We start from the raw sequence: 21,018 nt of genomic DNA on the forward strand, positions 1-21,018 counted from the left end.
CATTTTCAAAAAGAACCAAGTCTTAAATGCATCATATTAATAGAAACAAAAGTGTAGGAGGATTTTCACAATTTCTTACTATTATCATTTTCATTTTTCATTAGCTGTATCAAACCACTTTCAAATACCACAGCAAGAGAAGGAATGTCAGGATCTTTTTGTTTTTTAAACCAACTAATCATTATCAAATCATCTTTTCTTTTGTTTTCAGCTGCTGGGGTCATAGGGACTTTTCCCTGAAATAAAAAAATAAATAAATAAAAAAGAGAAAAAGAAAACTTGTAAATATAAACTTAATAACTTAATATCTTCTATGATAATTCATATTAATTGAACATCAGTAAATGAAGTGTAATGATTGATATAATAAAGACAATTATTAGCTAAAATTTTCTCATTGTAAGTAATTCAAACTGCACAACTACTAAATATACACTGAAATGTAGAAAACATAAATTTTTATGATATGCAACCTGTGAACACATGATCTTTGTGATGGCCATAAACTATTTCTAAACTTACTTAAAATATTTTTTTTAAATACTTTTTTCCATAATGCTGCTTCTTTTGGTCAACATTTCATTTATTTTCTTGCAAAGACGGTACAATAAAAAATACAAAGCACTCAAGTAAAGAGCAATTAAGTAGAAAACTGAGATATGGAAAAAAGGACACACAGAACTTGAAATTTTCATGTTGTCTCAATGCCAATAAAGAATCAAACAAGAAAAGAAAACTTATGCAATATAACACATATCATAAAAAGGATGTCAGAAACAATAATTTCATGATGTGATACAGACATTTTAAACACAGTCGAGCATTTTCACTTTCTTATGTGCAATCCTGTGAGTTAATTGAATTCGGTTTTGAAAAATGAAAAAAGCATAATATAATTATTTATTTTTAGATATTAGGAAATATTCTACTATGTTGGGAAAAACACAAACTTATAAAGACTTTTTCATTCATTACTTATCTCTCATATGATTTACCTTGGTTTCTTGCTGATTAGCAAGATGTTAATCATCAAAATAAGTTCTCCAGTTTTTATTTTAGTCTTAGCAGTTTTCTCTCAAATTTCGGACTTTTTTCTTTTTTTGTAATATTACATTTCAAATAAATTTATGCATTGCCAGAACCAAGTGAACTAAAATGGAAAAGTATCTATAAAATTTTTCATTTAAAGAAGAAAGAGATATAATAGAAAGTAAATACTGAACTGCAAATAAAACAAAATTGAAAATTTTGACAAACTGAACCTATCTCACAATTATTGTAATCATATGTTCATTGAAAATTTCAACTTATTTGGAAGTAATGAATGAGACTTAAAAAGTGAGGGGTTCAATAACTATCTTAGCAGATGTATTTGTTTAGATTTGACATTTGGTACTTTGGATGTTAACTAAAACACACAACAATCTAAAGCACTATTATTTGGCTAAATAGTGCAAGCACAAAGGGTCCCTATGGATCACAAGGGAGCGAAGAGCATCAAGTGGGGGTCCAAACCAAAAGAACATGATTGGAAGAAGAGCTTGACCAATGAATAACATGTGTGCCCTAATGAAGCTTTGAGTTCTAGCCCTCGGCTTAACGGGGTTTTGCTGTATGTGTTATGCTACTGGCCGAGGCCGTCAAGATATAAAAGGCCATCCAACTAGCAAATGACGTCATCGTTCGTCGATCCACGATGATATTGGGAAGTGCGCGTTTCGATTAGTATTTTGGTTTAATTGAATTATTTGCCTTATTTATTTTTGTCTTCTATTATTTTATTAGTATTAAAAGTTCTACTTTATCATTTAAAAAACATAAAAAGGAACCGATGATCATACTTTAAAAAATAAACAGTTTTTTCATAGTATTTTCCATGAAAATACTTAGGTCTTAAAAAGTATTCAAATAAGTAAACACGTTTTTATTTTACAATTATGTTAAAACGAAGTGATAAATGAACAAAGATCTATTTTTCATTTGAAAACAATTTTATAACTAATCACATTCTAAACTACTCGTATATTGTATTGAAACATTAAGTCTTAAAGAGTATTCAAATAAATAAATGAGCTTTCATTTTACAATTACATCAAAACAAAAAATAATTTTAACATTGTATTTGAATAAGCTTCAAATGACATTTTAAAAAATAAACAATTTTATTTAAATAAACGGGAAACATGACTGAAATATGTTTCAAAGACATATCATCAAATTAAGTAATACCAAATTATTAATGTTAACTTAGCTGAGCAAATTAATGCTTTTAAAAAGATATGAACACTTGAGTGCCATCCCCCAAAATAAACGGTGCCTTACTCCTTTCAATTATGAAAACTTCAAGAAAAATACCCCAAAAACCATCTCCTCCCCTCCCCCTCAATTTTCAACGGCACAGTTATTTATAACTATAGCCGTTGAAAAGCTATCATTATTATGAGACCATGATCCCCCCCCCCCCCTCGGTGGGCACTCTTGAAAAAAAAAAAACACAGGAATTCAACTTGAGAAACATAAGTTGTAGTATAAATTATACAACAGCATGAATACTGTATGTTGTACGTTAAGAAATGTTTTTTATAATATCTAAGTAGCCTTTTTTTTTTTTGGAATTTTGCTACTTTTCTTTTTTAGCTTTTTCTGCTGCTAGTGGTCATTTGTAATTAGGGGGGGGGGGGCTTTAATAGTTCATCATTTTAGGCTTTTGTAAAATTATTTTAAAAAGCATTAATTGATGACAAAGTAACCCTTTTTCGAAAAACTTCCTATAGAATGACCATTTTAGGGATAACAAGAAGTATGATATCACGCGTTGTTTATAACAATATGCTCATTTAAAACAGCGTTACGTGTGACAAGGGGGGGGGCGACAAATTTGTTCAAAGTTTTGTAGCATCGTTTATGGATAGCTCCTTAATCCAATTTATGTTACAGTTTCAAGGTTCCTGCTAGCTGATTAACAGAAAATCCAAGGAATTCAAAAAATATATAGTTCAAGATATTTTTGCCCTTTTTAAGCATAACAAACAAGCATAGAGCATTTGGCAAAAACACGTTGTGTATCCACTGCTTAAAAGTAATCTTTCGCAATCCCAGAAATTATGACTGCAGTTAACTCAACGAAATTTATGCATAAATAGCACAAAACCCTAAGACGACAGTGAAAAAAAACAAATTCATTCATATATATTTTCATTTACACACAGAACCAACTTGTTTGAATAACATTGCAGTAGCGTAGTCGGGGGAAATGTCTGGAAATCGAACCCACGACCTCCGGCATTCAAAGCTAAGCTTCTACCTCAGAATTACGGAAGCCCACCAAGGAACGTTTTTTGATCAAAATAACACATGGTAGCTTATGAAACAATTTAATCGAGACCGAAAGTATAAGATTAGTTTAGTTAAAAACCTGTTTCAATAAACTTGTTTAGATATTAACTGAATATCAACACTAAATTACGTTACTTCTGGTAGCAACAAGTATATTTGCAGAAAATTTTGACACAATGTATATTGTCAGCTTGGAAAATCCATTTCGAATAAATGCGTTGTACAAAATTAAAAAAATAAAGAAATAAAAGTTGCAAGTTAACCGTTTCAAATATTAAAGCAGTATGCTGAAATAAAAAATTACAAAGATATTAGAAACGAATGAACAATTGCTTGTGTAAGTGAGGAAAAGTTAAGGAACTTTAACTGCATGAACTTTTCTGCATAAAAAGTAAATAAGTTTATCTAAGAAAAGTACTTACTTCCGAACTTAGATATTTATTCCATAAGGCACCCAATATTTTCTTCGCATGAAGGTTGTTCGGATTCGGAAATCACTGACTCACTTTCACTCAGACACTTAAAAGACTTGTATATATTTTTTTAATTGCCACTACATTCCGGTATGTGGACAAATCCAATAGTATGGTGTTAAAAAATGTGCATCCAAAGTAACATATATCCCATTTCATCTATTTCAGCTACAGCAAGCAAAACTACTGTTTACTGGTAAACTGCACTGCTTTCAAAATTTCGCGCCAAGTTCATAGATCGATGACTGGTGGCGTAACGAAGCGGGGGGAAAGAAGTTGTCTGGCCTGTTATCACGTCGGTCTCGCACTGGCCATATTTGTTCAGATTTAACTTCAATTTAATATATTGCATTCAAAAATAAGGGTTGAACTAAAAATGTACATGCATGCTAATATAATAATTAGACATACCACAAATGCTCCACCAAATTCATACATATGAACTTCCCCATTGCTGCATCCCAGAAGCAGCAATCTTCCATCAGGTGACCACTATGAAGAAGTAAGAAAAAGAAATTGTTTTCTATAATATTTTCAAATTATTCTTTTCTACAAATTGCCATTAAACTGAGCAAGAAAAAGAAAGTAATATTTTTTATGAGTATTTAATTTATCATGAACTACAAAATAGTTCTTTTTGTACTAATTTCAGAACAACCTACAACAATTATAATATAATATATTATTCAATGGATTTGTTCTTTAGGAAACATGAATTGATGATGTAATACATGCACAAAACTAAGACCCATTCATAACTTGAAATTTGCATATTGCCTTTTCAAAACTAAATGAAATTATCCTTTGTATATAGCAATGAAGGTATATTGAACTATACTGCCGTGCTAAGCACAGATGTGGTATCTGCACATTTTATCAAAATTGAGTTATTGTCACTAGGTGGTTGTTAGTAATTTAATTTACCTAAATCTCAAGTTTTTTGGCGATTTGTGAACGCGAAATATTAAAAAAAGCTTTAAGAAAAAAGTCGTAACTGCAAAGTTGCTTAGTTTGCTAAGGCAATTTGAACGTAAATGACAAATACTAAGCCTTTAATGTGGTATCTGCGCAGTTACCACTTTTTTTCTTAGTAATTTATAGATACGACTTTTATACCTTAGTAAAGCAGCATATTTAATGACGTAGCAGTTTATTGTAAGAGAGTACTAAAATTAGTTTATCATTAAATAGTTGATACAGGTTGATAATAAAAACTAATACAACTTTGCATAATTTTTAAAGTAAACATTCAGCTTTTTCTATTTAAATGTTTATTTAAAATGCAAGTTCAAAAAATGAAATGCATGTAAAATATTCATATCTAATTCTTTCAAGCAAAAAAAAAAAAAAAAACGCATTTCATTCTACGGCCAGTAATATTTTTATTTCAGTATCGTCTGCTGTCAAAATTATCTTCTTGCTCGGTAAAAATGAATCTAGAAAATAAAACATTATAAAAAAACATTCTTTGAATATAAAAAACAGAAAATTGTTATGGATTACAGTTTTAACTGTCCGGAGTTTTGAAAATGGTATCTTTCAGAAGGTAAATTCTGTTAGATTTGTATTAACATAATAAAGTGAAACAGCTAAGTCCAAAGAAAGCAGATGTTTTCAGTATTATTTATTGATACATTGAGCACGTTTGACTAAGCTATTTTTGTCGTATCTGTGCAGATACCCCTAAAAGTGCCTAGTAATTGTCACTAACGGTGAAAATAGCTTAGTATATGAAAAGGTTTTGAAAAGAAAATTTGTCGTAACTACATTTATTAATTTTAAATTAAGATTTTTACAAAAATACTCTCTTACCGTTTTTAGATAAGTTATTTACGAAACAACTACCGCAAGTTGAGCATTTAATTAAGTCATAAATCAAAGAAACGAGTTGTAAAACTTTAATCATCAATTTCTCATTTTGAGCTCTGCTGCAGATACCACATCTGTGCTTAGCACGGCCGTATAAGTAATGACAGACAATGCAAATAAAAGTTACTTCACAAATTGGCTATATATTCATAATATGAAATTCATCAACTAAGTTCTTCTGCTTCATACCTTTGATTAGTTAGAATTATACAAAAAGTTTTTTTTTAATTTCAGAATCTTGAAATAAAAATGAATGATAATCACACAATAATTCAGGAACAAAAAGCAAAGAATTTAAGTAACAGTACGGCAAAAACATTCTTTTTTATGGTGCAAGCTTTTCAATTGGCTTTTTCAATTAAATGGCTTGAAATGTGCAATTATAAGCACAATTAAAATCTTTTTATAAAAATAAACATTTCTGAAACAGTAAACTTTTTTGTTTCAATCAATAATCAAAAAAGATCACAATAAAAATCTTATTGGTGCTACTTTGCATTTGTCCACACACTGATTCAGAGACAAATTTAGTATCATTTAACAATTGATGATCAAAATTACTATTTCACATTTTAAAAATATGAACTGTATATTTATTTAGGAAATGCAAAATTATTCAAAGCATTGTGATTTTTATCAATGAAATTTAAACAAATTCAGAAGTTCTTTACTGTTATTTAAACACAAGAAAAAAAAAACCTAAGAAACAGAAAATAATTCTCATTTTAAAAATAAAAATGCAAAACATTCAAGTTTACCTCAACACAAGTCAGATTCAGTGCTTTCAGTTCTTTACCCCATATGCGATTGCCATCAACAGAGCCAACGATAATAACTCCTACAGTGACAGAAATGAGCATAATAGAGTATTCAACATAAATAGAATAGTGAGAGAGTGAGTGGAAACTTAAGTGTGTGCATTTGTAGGATTAACCTTTCACAATGGCAGGCATTTAAGGGATTCAACTTCCTGTCAGCATATAGTTATCTTATCATTTATTGGAGAAGATACAGATGACTGCCACATTGTATTATAAAACACAATTTAGGGTGACATAACAATTGTACTTGGAAAAGCATGAACATGAAATTCAAACAACAAGCATAAAAGTAAAAAAGCAATTTCTTCTAGCACAAATGATAAAATTAACCTGTACAAAAAGTTTTTTTTTAAATTTATTAATGAGTAGGCACTAGACTGAAAACCATCAGAGACTCTATTTCAGCACAACAAATCACCACAGCAAATAAGCAGCTTCACTAAGCAATTTATAACTTAAAAGTCACACAATAGGGGAGAGAGAGTGTTGTACCTTGGGACACTGCTAATTTCTAAGAATCAATTTTTAGCAGCCATGTTTTTGCAATCTCTAATAGTAACCTTCACCACTAAATGGTGCCATAGCAAAAATCAACATCAAATGAGTAAAATTGACGATTTTGTGAGAGAAAGAAAATTTTATGAATCCAAAGTAAATCTTAATTTTTAATTCATTTTCTATCTTTGTACTTGTAAATTTAAACAACAGAATTTTTTTTTTTTTTTTGTAAAAGAGTAGTACTCTAAATATTTTGCTTATGAGAAAATAATGATAGTACATCCTGATTGACCAACATTTTGGTTTTTCTCAAACAACATGGTGATTGTATCTTGGGACAGCTAAACATTTTGTACCTTAAGACACATTCCAAGGTACAACATATGCATGGTTCTTAATAATTAAGATATGTTTAGGAACATGAAACAATGTTCTAATCTTATGTAGTTTTTTAAACACATTTAATGCTAGATAATGATTCAAAATTCCTATTTTATAATTCATAATTAATTAATCATGATTTAATTCACGACCATGGATTTCTTTTTTCTACTGCAAAATTGGTTCAAGTATATGGCTGTTTCCTTAATCATGAAGACTTTCCCATTGCACAACAGGATGTGTCCCAAGGTACAATAAGATGTTGTACCTTGGGACAGCTTGGAACTTTTACTTTAAATGGCTGGCAATATTTTATTTTCAAACTGTCTGAATTTTAATAAATACATTGCATAGAAGTATGTTGGGGTATTTTAATGTGACTTCGATTTTAAATTTGATTCAAATAATTGACGTTAAAAATTAAAATATGAAAAGTGTCCCAAGGTACAACACTCTCCCATACTATCTACAAAGATTACTGCTTTTATATATACAGTGAAACCCCTCTATTACGGACACTAACGGGACAAACTTTTTTGTCCGTAAGAGAGGGGTGTCCGCTTTACAGAGGTTTTTTTAATTTAATTAACTTTAGTTATTTGTTTATGTTTTTTGAAATCTTAAATGAAATATGTGTGAATTCTACTCTTTCATATGCATAGATTTTTTTTAATTTACTAGTTTTTACCAATATATACATAATAAACAATTATTTTATCAGGTTAAATTCAAATATTACAGTTTTGCACACTCAAAGAGATTTAAATAACAGGTTCGCATAAAAATTACATACCTAATTTGTACTTTTAAAAAATTGTTCGATTGATGTCTGTTGATATGTTTTGATCGATGAAAGTCTTTCATTTTCGAAATGTATCTTAAGTTCTTGTACCAAGTCTAGTCCTTTAGGATCGTTGTGTTTAATTGAAAATTCCCTGAGTCCATCTAATACGCTTAAAGCTTCGTTAACATTTTTAATTGTTTTAACGTCTTCTTTTACGGACAGTTCATCTTCATCGTCATCCTCAACTGTATGATCTTCGTTAATTTCGCGCACTATGCTTGCAATTTCTGTTTCGCTTTCTTCAGTGAAAACTTGGTCGTCGATGGGAGCATAGTCTTCAGCGGTCACATTTGTGAACCCTGCTTGTTGCATTAACGACTGCAAATCGGATCCATCATTGTCACAATCAACTTCGTTGTCAATTTCCTCTGTGGCAGATCCTTTTTTGAATCCAACGTGATTAAAGCAACTTACTATTGTTTTTTTTTAACTTCCTTCCATGCGTGCTTAACCCAGCTGATTGCATCTAACACATCAATTGTTTTGGACAATTCGCTACTTGTTTTAGTTTCTTCCATTTTATTGATTAAATGCTTCATAACTAGTTGTCTGTATTGAATTTTAAATACTTGAATTATCCCCGCATCCATAGGTTGGCATTTCGATGTTGTGTTTGCTGGCAAGAAGACTATTTCTATATTTTTCAAGTGAAAGTCTTTGGGATGGGAGGGCGCGTTGTCCATAAAAATAACAATATGCCTTTTTTCTCTCCCCAACTTCTTATCAAAAGTTACAAGCCAATCAGATATGACACTGGTTGTCATCCACGCTCTTCTATTTGAATACCAGTCTACAGGTAATTTTTTTATATCCAGTCCTTTAAAACACCGAGGTCTGGCTGCTTTTCCGATGACAACTGGTTTTAATTTTGTACCATCCATGCTGGCACCCAACAAAACTGTTAAGCGTTCTTTGGAGATTTTGCCACCAGAGCAGTTTTCTTTCCGTAAAGTTAAGGTTTTATCTGGCAGAGCTCTATAAAACAAACCAGTCTCATCAATGTTATAAATGTCACATGGCTCGTAATTTTCAATCAAACTAGGCACTTTCTCAAACCATTTCTCGCAAACGTCAGCATCCACATCCATGGATTCACCACATATTTTTTTAAAAACGATATCATGTCTCGTTCGAAAACGATCTAACCATCCATTGGAAGCTTTGAAATTTTCTATACCCATTTCAGTAGCTGCTTCTTTCGCCTTTTCTTGTAAAATAGGGCCAGAAATCGGAATATTTTTGCTTCTTGCGGACACAAACCATTTAAACACAATTTCATCCACTGCAAGGGCATTACTTTTAGGAAAATCTTTTTTCTTCTCTTGGTTTCCATTTATGAACCATTCTTTCTTAAACTTCTCTTTTCCTTTTAATATACAGCAAATTTGTGTGCGTCCCACACCAAACTTTTCAGCAATGTTCCGTATTCCAATTTTATTTTTTTCTGCGAAATCTATAACTTTAATTTTTTCTTTAAGAGAAAGAGTACGACGCTGACGATGAGTATTCAGAGCCATTTCAATGAGAACGATGAAACAACTGAATGCTTTTACCCTTAAGTTTACTTTATGATATTGCATTGGCTTTACTTTTACTCTCTATAAAATATTTTTGTTAGATGGCGCGTCAACTCGGCTCCACTTAGACACAACACGCCTGCTTGTTAGTCATCTGAAAAGGAACAAGGCAACGGGGGAGGGTGGGGGTATACAGACAGAAACTTGCAGAATAATCATTTTCTCTTTTCTTTTCTTTTATTTTTGACGATTTGATGATGTTTTTTGGAATGAAAAATGCATTTCGGTGTCAAGCTGAAAATTTTTTGCTACGCAGTAGATGCAAAGTAAAATTGCAAAGAAATATTTTTTTATCTCCGTATAAGCTGGTCGACTTTGCATTAAATGAAGCCTTTCAATGGAGTAGCTATTTAATTCTCAAGTTTTAAATACTATCCGCAAAAAAGGATATATCAATGTAAATGACTTCGAAAAGGGTGTCCGTGTCCGTATTTGAGGGTGTCCGTACGAGAGAGGTTCCTTATATATTAGGTTTAATGTCTCTCTGCCGGGGAATTAAAAACTGTCCGCATAAGAGGAGTGTCCGCATTAAAGGGGTGTCCGTTAGGAGGGGTTTCACTGTATATATATGTATATGTATATATATATATATATATATATATATATAAATATATATATATATATATATATATATATATATATAACCCTCATAAGAATATTTTACTAAATCCATTCTCACAAAAGAGGAGAAATTATTCACATCCACTTGAAAAAAAAAGACTTACTAAGCTCACATTTCATTTTACACACATTTGCACTTGTTTCTGTTTACACTAGGGAAAATCCAATGATTCACTGACACTTAACAGACAATATATGACTTTGGAGTAAGAAATTCTAGTGTACAGTACAAATCTTAGAAAAGAAGCATGGATTACTAATACCATCTTATAATGAATATTTTGTTCAAAATGCACAATACACTTAAGCTTTGATCAGTCCAGAGAAAGATATATTACAGGGCAAGAATGCAGCGTGGGAGAGGAGGAACCTGGAGAGGAATCCAACTCACATGTACATATGCATAGTTGTTCCTGAACTGATAAGCATCCGTAAATTTTCCAGTACTGGGTTGTTAATGAAAAATAATAGAGTCCTAAGAGGCAAGCAACAGAAGGCAACATCCCTCCAACAGAACCCTTGGTTTTAAACCATATTGCTTATCTCAAGATAATAATTTTTCTGATTCCAAGGACTGTTATGAACCAAGCATACTAGGAGAAAATGAACCTACTGAAGATTTAGGGTTTCAGTTTAATTACTAATTAGGTTTTTTGTTATATGTGTAATATATAAAATTAGTTAAATTTGATAATATTTATACTGAAAATATTAAAGAATATGTGTCCATAAGATAATGCAGTAAATTAAAATAATAGAACAAACTGAATACTACATACCATCATCATAGGTTATGGCAATTTTCTGCCCATCGTGATTCCAGGCCATTCCTCTCACAAGAGATTTTTGCCTGTTGTTAACCATTTCTTCATACCAAATACCTAATGAAAATTCAGAATACTGATATAAAATTAAAATATAAAATACAAAAAGTTATGATAAAATGCATGGATTGTAATCATATGTACAAAGTTTTATCTTTTTCAGAATTAAAATAAAACAAAATATAAAAATTTTAAATCAGGGGTCATCAAAGTGGTAAAATTAACTATAATTTGCTTAATTTTGTGGTCATAAGTAAATCTATTTCTTTTTAAGTTTTTAGTGCAGTTTTCATCCATATATCTTCCTCAATCTGGATTTTCAGCATTACCATAGATAGAGTTTAAATATTGAACAAAGCTTTAAAAGTTACCTAAGGTGCACTTTGTCAGTTGCAACCTAATGTTCAAAAACTTGTCAAGCACAAACAGAGGCTGTATTCCCACTGATGTTATGAAAAAAGACTGGTATAACATGCCAACTTCACTTAGCTCCTAAATTACCTAAAATTATTTCAGTTCTTTGTTTCTTTGATTTCATAATCGCCAATAATAATGCATTCAAAATAAAGTTATGTGTAGATTATTAAACTTTGTGTACGAACTTATCTATGCTTCAGATTGTACGGGAATGTGGGGCAAAGTGAAATAGTTAAGATTAGTTACTTTTTTCAAAATGAACAAGTTGAAAATTAGCTCTGAAAACTACGGTACAAAAAGAAAGAACAATATATTTTATAATAAAACTTGCATTGAAACATTATTTTTGGCAGTAAACTTGCACCTCCAAAAAAAGGTGGAAATTTTTCACTTCTTTTTTTTCATGGGATTAAGTGAAAAATCAAGTATTTTTCAAGTGAAATATTTTCTATTTGATTACCAAAGACAGTGTTGGTCAAGTAAATAAATTAATGAATGAATAAATGAAAAGGAACAATAAACGAATAAAAAATAAGTTAATAAATCAGAAAAATAATCCACAGTAAGTAAAATATTGAATGAATAAGAAAATAAGTGAATGAACGAATAAATATAAGGGAATTATTTAATGAAGAAATGTGAATAAAATAAATATGTAAGTGATTTGATAAAAGATTGAATAAGTGAATGAAAGGAACTATTTCACTTTGCCCCACACGCACTTGACTAACTGTACAAAGCATTTAAAATACAAATAATCTTGATATCAAACAAATAAATACTGCACTGAATATTTACAGGTCTCAATTAATACTTAAAATGTAAACAACAAGGATTTTATCATTTAAAAATAACAAAAACAATTTTTGACTTACAGTAAAATATTTCAATATTAGTATCAATTTTTAAAAATTGCTTGCATTCTTTATATAATATATCTTGTATAAATATTCTTTGATTTTTAGAAGTATTTTTTCTTGATTGTAATAGACTACATGTGTTCCTACATAGTTAAAATATTACTAGATAGAAGGGCCTAAAAGCAAAGGAAATATTTCACCATTTTATGTTCCGCTATTTCACTTGCCCCACATTCTCCTTTTACACTTGTATTGACCACATATGACAAGGGGAGGAGCAACCTGACATCAATGTTCAAAGGGGGCGATAAGCCTGAAAGACTGAGAACCCCTACTTTATGAGAAAAGTATTCTTAAAAATATTTTGTATATAAATAGTGAGGAGGAATGACGCGTGCCATATTCGTCCTTAAATGATGATTATATTTTATCTTTCACTTTTGACTTATTAAACAGCTAAATGTGCAAACAATTGAAGATTACAATTTTTCTTTAGTTTGCTTGAAAGTATAAATTGTTGGGGCGCAGCAATAAATTAACTAGTTGATGGTTTTAAATTTATAAAACATACAGTGAGCTTGCAATAACTCAAAGCCTTTAACTTGAATACCCATTAGCTAGAAGTTCTCATGGGGTTCCGAACTCTTAAGAAGGCTGTGAGAACTTTCCATACCTTAAAAGTTTTAGTCGCTACCTTGGCAGTTTGAGCTATAGAGAGTAGACTGTATAAGTCGATATACATTATGTTACCTAAATGTTTTACCACTAACCAAAACAGAAAAGATGAGTTAAGTTTCATTCTTTTAAAAAAAATATTCAAAAACACATACTAATAAACATTCTGTATCATTTCAAATTGAAAAATATTTTTGAGTTAAATATTTACCATTTAATTTCAACAAATACGAGTAGAAACAGTACTGCATACATAGGTAAATAAAGTTTTAAATGATCAACTTTTGTTACTTTAAATAAAGAAAGATATTTACCAGTTTTGCCCTCCCCACCCCCTTTTTTTTCATGATTCTCAAAATTTGAATTTAGAAGAAAAAAACATATATCAACAAAGAGGAAATATATCAAATAAAAACACAATGCAAGCAGTGAAAATGGTTTCAAAAGAAAATTAAAGAATTTGAGAGGTAGTTATTATCAATGAAGTTTTGAAACTTGTCTCTCATGAAGAGGATAATTGCTCATTACATTGACAAAGTTAAGGATACAGATAGTGATATTCAGTATTCAGAATATAGGATGGAAAAATTTCCTTTTCCACAGGTAAACGACTTAAGGGTAGCAAATAAAAAGTAAATTATGATGATCCCAACCACAAATATCCGGTGGAACAAGGCAAGCTCCCTCCATTTTTATGCTTAAAAATACAATATTCAAACTTTGGATATTGTATGGGAACAGTATTCCTGCAATATATATAGCTCAGTCCAACTTTTCTTTCAATTTTTATTTATAAAAACACAATATTCATGAAGGTCAATGTTCTCAAACTTTGTCATTTAAAATATGGAAATAAAATCAAGTTTTTTATATTTTGCAATTTTGTATATTTCTTAAATAGCTTAAGAGACAAGATTTGTATACGTTGCACTCTTGGTAAGCATAAATTAGTAGCATAAAAAAAGTATAAAACTTTTCCCACTCCTCCCAACTTTCTCCCACTGGGGATTTTTTTTAAAAAAACTTTTTGGTACCTTCTGATACATTGCTCATAAGTATCTCTTTAATTGTCATACTTAGAATGTACTGACCTTTATGCTCCATCCACACCATGATAAATCCATTTGTATCGCAAGATGTTAGTTTTTGATATGCCTCATTCCACTGCACAAAAGAAACAGTTCCTAAAAATAATATATGCAACTTATTAAAGTATGAACAGAAAAATAGTCAAATCTCTATATATCAAACTTTCAAACATCAAAATTTTCTATAGATTGAAATCCCAGCAAATTTCCATGTTTATTACATAGAAAAATTGTTTCTATATATCGAAAAAATCTCTATATATCAAAAAAAAAAAAAATCGAGATATTTGTAGATTTTTTTTCCACTTTAGACTGTGTCTCATAAAAAAATGAAGGTTAGGGGAGAAAATTATGTTCACTAAAGGTTGCTACGAAACTCATACGGAATCTGAGGTTGATGGGTGTGTAGATAGGTCATTGTTCCATTCTGGAGTTCTTAAATTCCCTCAAGTTCATTTCAAATCTTAGTTGTAACCACAGTATACACAGTAACAGTGTAAAATCAGTTTTATATTATCCCTTTTGTGGGTTGATTATTATTCCTTGTCCTTTAGCTTGAGTAAAAATCACTCAAGTTAAGTAGATTGGTTTTTTACTTTTCTTTCTATTACATCGTCAAAAGGAAAATCCCCTAATGTTGCGGATCAAGTTGAACTGCTGAAGAATGAAGATGTACGAAGGCACAAAAATGCAATTTCAGTTATTTTTTTAATTCTTAACTTTCATTTAACTCAATGCTCATATAAATTAGAAATTGGGTTTCATACACGAAAATTAGCTTTAATTTTAAAGTTTTAGGAGATTTTTATGATAAAAACTGATTGTTTCTACATATCGAATTTTCTAGATATCGATTTTTTTCTGGCAATTTGCTACTTCGATATATGGAGGTCCGACTGTATATTCAGATTTACGTACTGGCATTTTGTACTCAGTCTGTTTATTTTAAAAATATATACCAGATTGCTTTCCTTTGTGTTAGTCAAAGTTTTAAAATAAAGTAATGTAATACATCCTATTGGATATTTACATAAACACTCCCTGATTTAATGACAATAATATTTTTGAATTAATTTAAATGCATAGATACACAGTCATGAACAGATTTTCTAATACCTATTATTTATTATTTTTCCATATATTTTTTTACCGGTTGCTACTTCTTATCATTGCAGCTGATATGTATTGGAAACTTAGACATCAAAAACTACCACAACCATGCTGTGCATTATTAGTTATGTGGCTGAAATGGTGGGACATGGCAATATTGTTGCAGAAAATGCCATAGTGAAAACAATAAAAATGATGTCAGAACATTATTTAATATTAATCTTTCTTTTCATACTGCAATATTTCAGTGAGATTGATGTTGCACTGGAAATACAGGAATCTAGGAATTGATAATCTGAAATTAGAAAAACTTCAACGAATGAGAAAAAATTGATTATGGACTCTCTCTTTCTGAATACTCCCTAACATGAACACCTCAATATTCTGAACATATTTTGATGGTCCCAGCAAATACATGTGCATTACAGGGTGCGGCAAAAAAATAGCAACCTTTTTATATCAGTCTTTACGCGGACATGTTTAAATGCAGCCACATGATTCTTTTACTATTAAATTCTCATTATTTTTCTGTGCCAGTCATTTATCATATTTCCATCGATTAATTGACATGCTTTTCTATGCAGAAGGTCAAACAAACGTGTTGCAATTTTGGAGCTGTTTCGACAAGGAAAACGTCAATGTGAAATTGTGCGTTTGCTCGGTGTTGGAAAGGACATAGTGTCTAGAGCAATTAAACGATACAAGGAGCTTGGCCACGATGGCCGCTGTCCAGGAAGTGGCAGAAAGCGGACTGTCAACACGTCTGCTAACCGCAAAATCATCAAGAAGAGAGTTCAACGAAATCCGAGGGTCTCCATGAGAAAAATCGCTTGTGAGACCGGCATAAGCGATCGGTCAGTCCGCCGAATGGCGAAAGAGGAGCTCAACCTCAAGGCCCACAAGCTCCAGAAAGTTCAGCTTCTCACCGACGACAACAAACGCGTACGACTGCAAAGATGCCGCCAACTCAAACGTCGGGCCACTGCTTAACGATGGGAGCGTATCCTTTTCACGGACGAGAAACTGTTCACCGTTGAGCAAGCACACAACCACCAAAACGACCGAATATGGTCTGTAGAAGCTCCAAGTACCTCAGCAGTTGTCGAGCATCGTCAGTATCCCGCTTCGGTGATGGTTTGGGGCGGGATCCGCGCCAGCGGTAAGACCCCACTCGTTTTTGTGGATCAAGGGGTGAAAATTAACCAAGAAGTCTACCGCCGCGACATTCTTGAGGCTGTTGTGCTTCCCTGGGCTCAGCAGCACTTCTGCAATGCAAATTGGACGTTTCAACAGGACTCGGCGCCTGCTCACAAGGCAAAAATGACGCAAGACTGGTGCAGGACCAATTTTCCAGATTTCATCTCGTCGGCAGAATGGCCGCCCTACTCGCCGGACCTCAATCCAATGGACTACAGCGTATGGTCCATTTTAGAAGCTAAGGTCTGTGCTCCACAAAAATTTGGAGGCGCTGAAGCAATCCTTGCGCCGAGAATGGGCTCGATTGTTGCCGGAGGACCTGCGGCCCATTGCTGAAAATTTCAGATCACGTCTGGACCTGTGTATCGCCGCCCGAGGAGGCCACTTTGAAACAGGCTGAATATGTTATGACCATAGGTCCATGCTATTGTTATTAATTGTTACATTTGTTTAAAAAATTTTTTTGATAAAATTATACAAAAAAATAAAGTTGCCATTTTTTTGCCGCACCCTGTAATTAATCTCCTTCTCTATACTGAACACCCCCATAATTTGAACACTTTTGTTTGGTCCCCTGAGTATTCAGAATAGAGATAATAAACTGTAAATGATCTAAATTGCATCAAGCGAATGTTAAATTCAATGTCTTGAAACATAGGGTAAATTTTCTCCATACTATTAAAAACTGCCTTTTGAAACTTTGAACTTATGTTTGCCATGAACAGTATGCTGCTATTCTATAAAAGCACCAAGAAATACTGCAGAACTGGCAGTGTTCATCAATACCAGTCACTGTTTAACAATGCTTCAGTACCAAAGAAGTATACTGCCATGGCTGCGACTGCACACTTTGTTAAATTCCATACCAGCCAAAAGAACTTCAGGCTAAAACCTGAAAACATCCATTCGCCACACACCATGTGCATAAAACAAAAGCAACAATTGAAAAAAAAAAAAATGAGCAACCAGCCACTTCTTCCCTGCAGTTTATTTTAAACAATTTCTTTTTACTGTATAAATAATTTACTCTCTACTCGTATTTTTACTTCCTTTTAAAAAAAGGAAGTATTGTATTCGCAAAAAAATTTTCACTCAAAAATCGACGTTAATTTCCATTTTACTCACCCCTGAATGAATATTGAGTTTTTTTTCTCGACTCGACCACACGTGATAAGTGCCAAAGAATGTATAGACACGCGAAATATCCATAATGACGATTCCCGAGTTAATTACAACGAATTTTCTCGTGACGTCTGTATGTATGTATGTGCGTATGTATATTGCATAACTCAAGAACGGTAAGTCTTAGAAAGTTAAAATTTGGTACGTAGACTCCTAGTGGGTCTAGTTCTGCACCTCCCCTTTTGGTTGCATTCTGGTGTTTCTAAAGCGGTCTTTTACCTCTTTTTGGGGGGAAATCATTGTTAATTTTGATTTAAACTCAAGTGGTGTTATAATTTCGTGGACACTTGGCGATATATTGCCAGTCTACTGGTCCCCAAGTTTTATCACCAACTTGGCAACAAATTTGGCCACTATTGGTGATATTTAGAGAGTAAACTATTGAATCACATTTTTTTGACAGTAATGGGGAAATGACATTAAATTGGAGTAAAAGGAAGTCGTGTGATTCACACATTAGCTCATTTTTATTGGTAACCAATATCCCAGCAAACAACGATTTTCAGCAAAATAACGATTTTCTTCCTGAAATTATGAGATGGATTACTGCAGCTAATAAAGCCCTATGTGGTTTAAAGCATTTATTAAATTCAGATTTTTTAACCTGGAAGACAAAATTATCCCCATAAAAGAGTCTCATACCTTCTACTTTAACTTACGCCTCAGAGACTTGGATCCTAACTATAAGGGAGGAAAGACTTTTGGGTACCTTCAAGAGTAAAATCCTAAATAGCATCTTTGAAAGAATTCGGGAAATTGGAGTCTCGGGTAGAAGATGCAATGAAAAACTATATAAATTACTTAAGCAGTCTGATGTTGTCCACAGTATTAAAATTGGCCATATAAATTGGGTCAGTCATGTTTTCTGCCTTGATAATAGTAGCATTCTAAAGAAAATTTATGGTCAAACCATATTGTACTAGAAGAAGTAGAAGGCCAAAGCTGCTCTGGGCGGACCTGAAGATCTAATAAATGTAGTAATATATTTGTGATATCATCTGTTCTTATGATAAAATGTTTACACATGTGAATAAGAATGCCATAGCACTCAACAAACAATGCATTGCAAGGAATTTTCATCGTAGACAGTCAAAAGAACTGTGATTAATTGCTTAATTTTTCTTTTTTGACAGTAAAAGTACTACTTAAATTTAATGTGTTTTTTAATGAAAAATAAACTACAAACGACATCAAAAGTGATAGCACAAGGGAATGCAGACATCAAATATCACTAATAAAAAATATTTCATTGCCCTGACATGAAAATTGCATGTAAATTCCTGATTGAGGAATGCATATAGTTCCCTTTTTTCCTTAATTATAGCTTTTCTTACCAGCATGACCTTCTAAACTTTGATTTGTTGAAAGGCTGGATGAGCTGACAACACTTGCTACCATTTCTTTCCCTGTAATGGGTATTCAAAAATTTGCTTTAAAGATAGAATATTGAGAAAATTTGAAGTTATTTTATAAATCTTATTACAATTGTAATGAACAATTATTTTTCCGATAGAAGAAATAAAGAACATGTTTTACAAAAGGAAACTTCATTGCTTCAAAATTAGAATAATAAGCATCAATTTTACTGGCTATTTTTAAAAAGCAAAGTAATAAATACAATAAAACAATGCAATATGTCAAACATTAAGCAAAATTAAATAATTTGTAGTATGAGATAATAGGTTAAAAAGAAAAAAAAAAGTTTAAAGAAAAGATCAGGTTCACTTTTTGTATTTTCTCTAGCATATTCTCGTCATGTAACTGCAAACAAAATTGAATGACAAATGAAGCTGGTGAGAAGCAAATGATATGTGTGAACATTTTAAAGTTTATTTACATCCTTTCACTGCCTCAAATTATGCACTTCTACTTTTCACGATCAGTAAGTTAGTGCAAAAACTAATTTTTGAGTATTTTTTATGATCTTTCTACAAATTTACCTTTCTTCCGAGAACAGTCCCTCCACTGTTTAAGGAGGATTCTTATGGACTAGTTTGGATAAAATAAAGAAATTAGTTGCATTGATTTTCAACCAATTTATTCTAGGCATATTTCTTTAAATAACTGGTTTTCTAACCCCTGATGATTCCCTAACACCATCACTGTTATCTGCATCAATTTTAGTTAGTGGTTGACTAACATCATATAACTTTAAGTTATAATTTTTTAAATAATACAACTCATTTTTAGATTACATTAAGATATTGTGCACTGAAAATGAAAATTATTTAGAAAAATTAATTTTGATGAAGAAATTTGAAAATAAGATAAATAAAGCACAAAAAGAATGGCACAACATACTGACATCCTGTCGGATATCCGGCATCCGGCCAATTTTTTATCTATTTCAACCCTATTTAAAATCAAGGAGCATTTAAAGAGTTTCCGAGGAGAGTTTTCAATTTTTAAAAAAAGTTACATGTTGAAGCATGAAAAAGTGTAAATATTTCCGAGCGAACAAAAATATTATGGCACTCCCTTCACTCTTCACACCAGGGTCCCCCGTATCTACCACTATTTGTGGTTTAACCAGTTGGATGGAACCCTAAAGACAGCTCTGATTTTTTTATCCAGACCAGTAACCGAGCAATCCCTGGTCCAGAACCCCCAGAGATATCGTTTCACTTGAAGGACTTTGTGACAATGAACATATTTAACGTCCCCCAGTCACCATTAATGAAAACGGTGAATCGTCGATCTGGCAAGAATCGAGCCCAGGACCCTCTGGTCCCAAATCTGAAGCCTTACTGATCAGGCCACCACGGCCCCAAAATTATGGCACTTGACACATTTGCTATTAACTCCAATAAATGTGGTTACAGTGAAACCTCTCTGAGCGGCCAACTCTCTGTTCCAAAAAATTTCGGCTGTTCAGAGGGCGTGGCTGCTTTATCATTATAGTTGCAAATATAATTTCTATAAGAAATAATCTAATCAAGTCTAACACATAAAATGAAGTATGAGACTTTTCTAAGGGAGAAATAGTGCTTGATTTAACTATTGTTTACACTTTTAAAAGAAAGGATACAATTTCAGACTCAAGCTTTAACTATTCTCCAAAAATTGTAGTCAAATTAATATTAGATTTGATTGAAAATACTTATTTTCCCAGAATCCTTAACCAGGAGACGTTTCTTTCAGTCAGCACTGTAATCATCATAGCTTGATGTGTTCTTAGTGCGAGATTCATAAAACTGATCTTTGGCAGTGTTGTTTGCAACCCAGATCACACACAAACATTAACC

The 21,018-nt window shown here is 31.9% G+C and overlaps 1 protein-coding gene across 1 annotated transcript in view; it reads right to left on the reverse strand.

Annotated features, from left to right (window-relative positions):
• The window catches only part of LOC129231715 (WD repeat-containing protein 35-like), a 111,513-nt gene that overhangs the window by 81,551 nt on the left and 8,944 nt on the right, over positions 1-21,018 (reverse strand). Inside the window, exons 3-8 of the mRNA XM_054866078.1 lie at positions 19,108-19,179; positions 14,288-14,380; positions 11,200-11,301; positions 6,437-6,516; positions 4,221-4,301; positions 80-236 (exon numbers count right to left, since the gene is read on the reverse strand). Coding sequence (XP_054722053.1) covers positions 80-236; positions 4,221-4,301; positions 6,437-6,516; positions 11,200-11,301; positions 14,288-14,380; positions 19,108-19,179 — 585 coding nt within the window. The remainder of the gene's footprint in view (positions 1-79; positions 237-4,220; positions 4,302-6,436; positions 6,517-11,199; positions 11,302-14,287; positions 14,381-19,107; positions 19,180-21,018) is intronic.

Source organism: Uloborus diversus, chromosome 10, assembly GCF_026930045.1.
Source record: "Uloborus diversus isolate 005 chromosome 10, Udiv.v.3.1, whole genome shotgun sequence".
NCBI lineage: Eukaryota > Metazoa > Arthropoda > Arachnida > Araneae > Uloboridae > Uloborus > Uloborus diversus.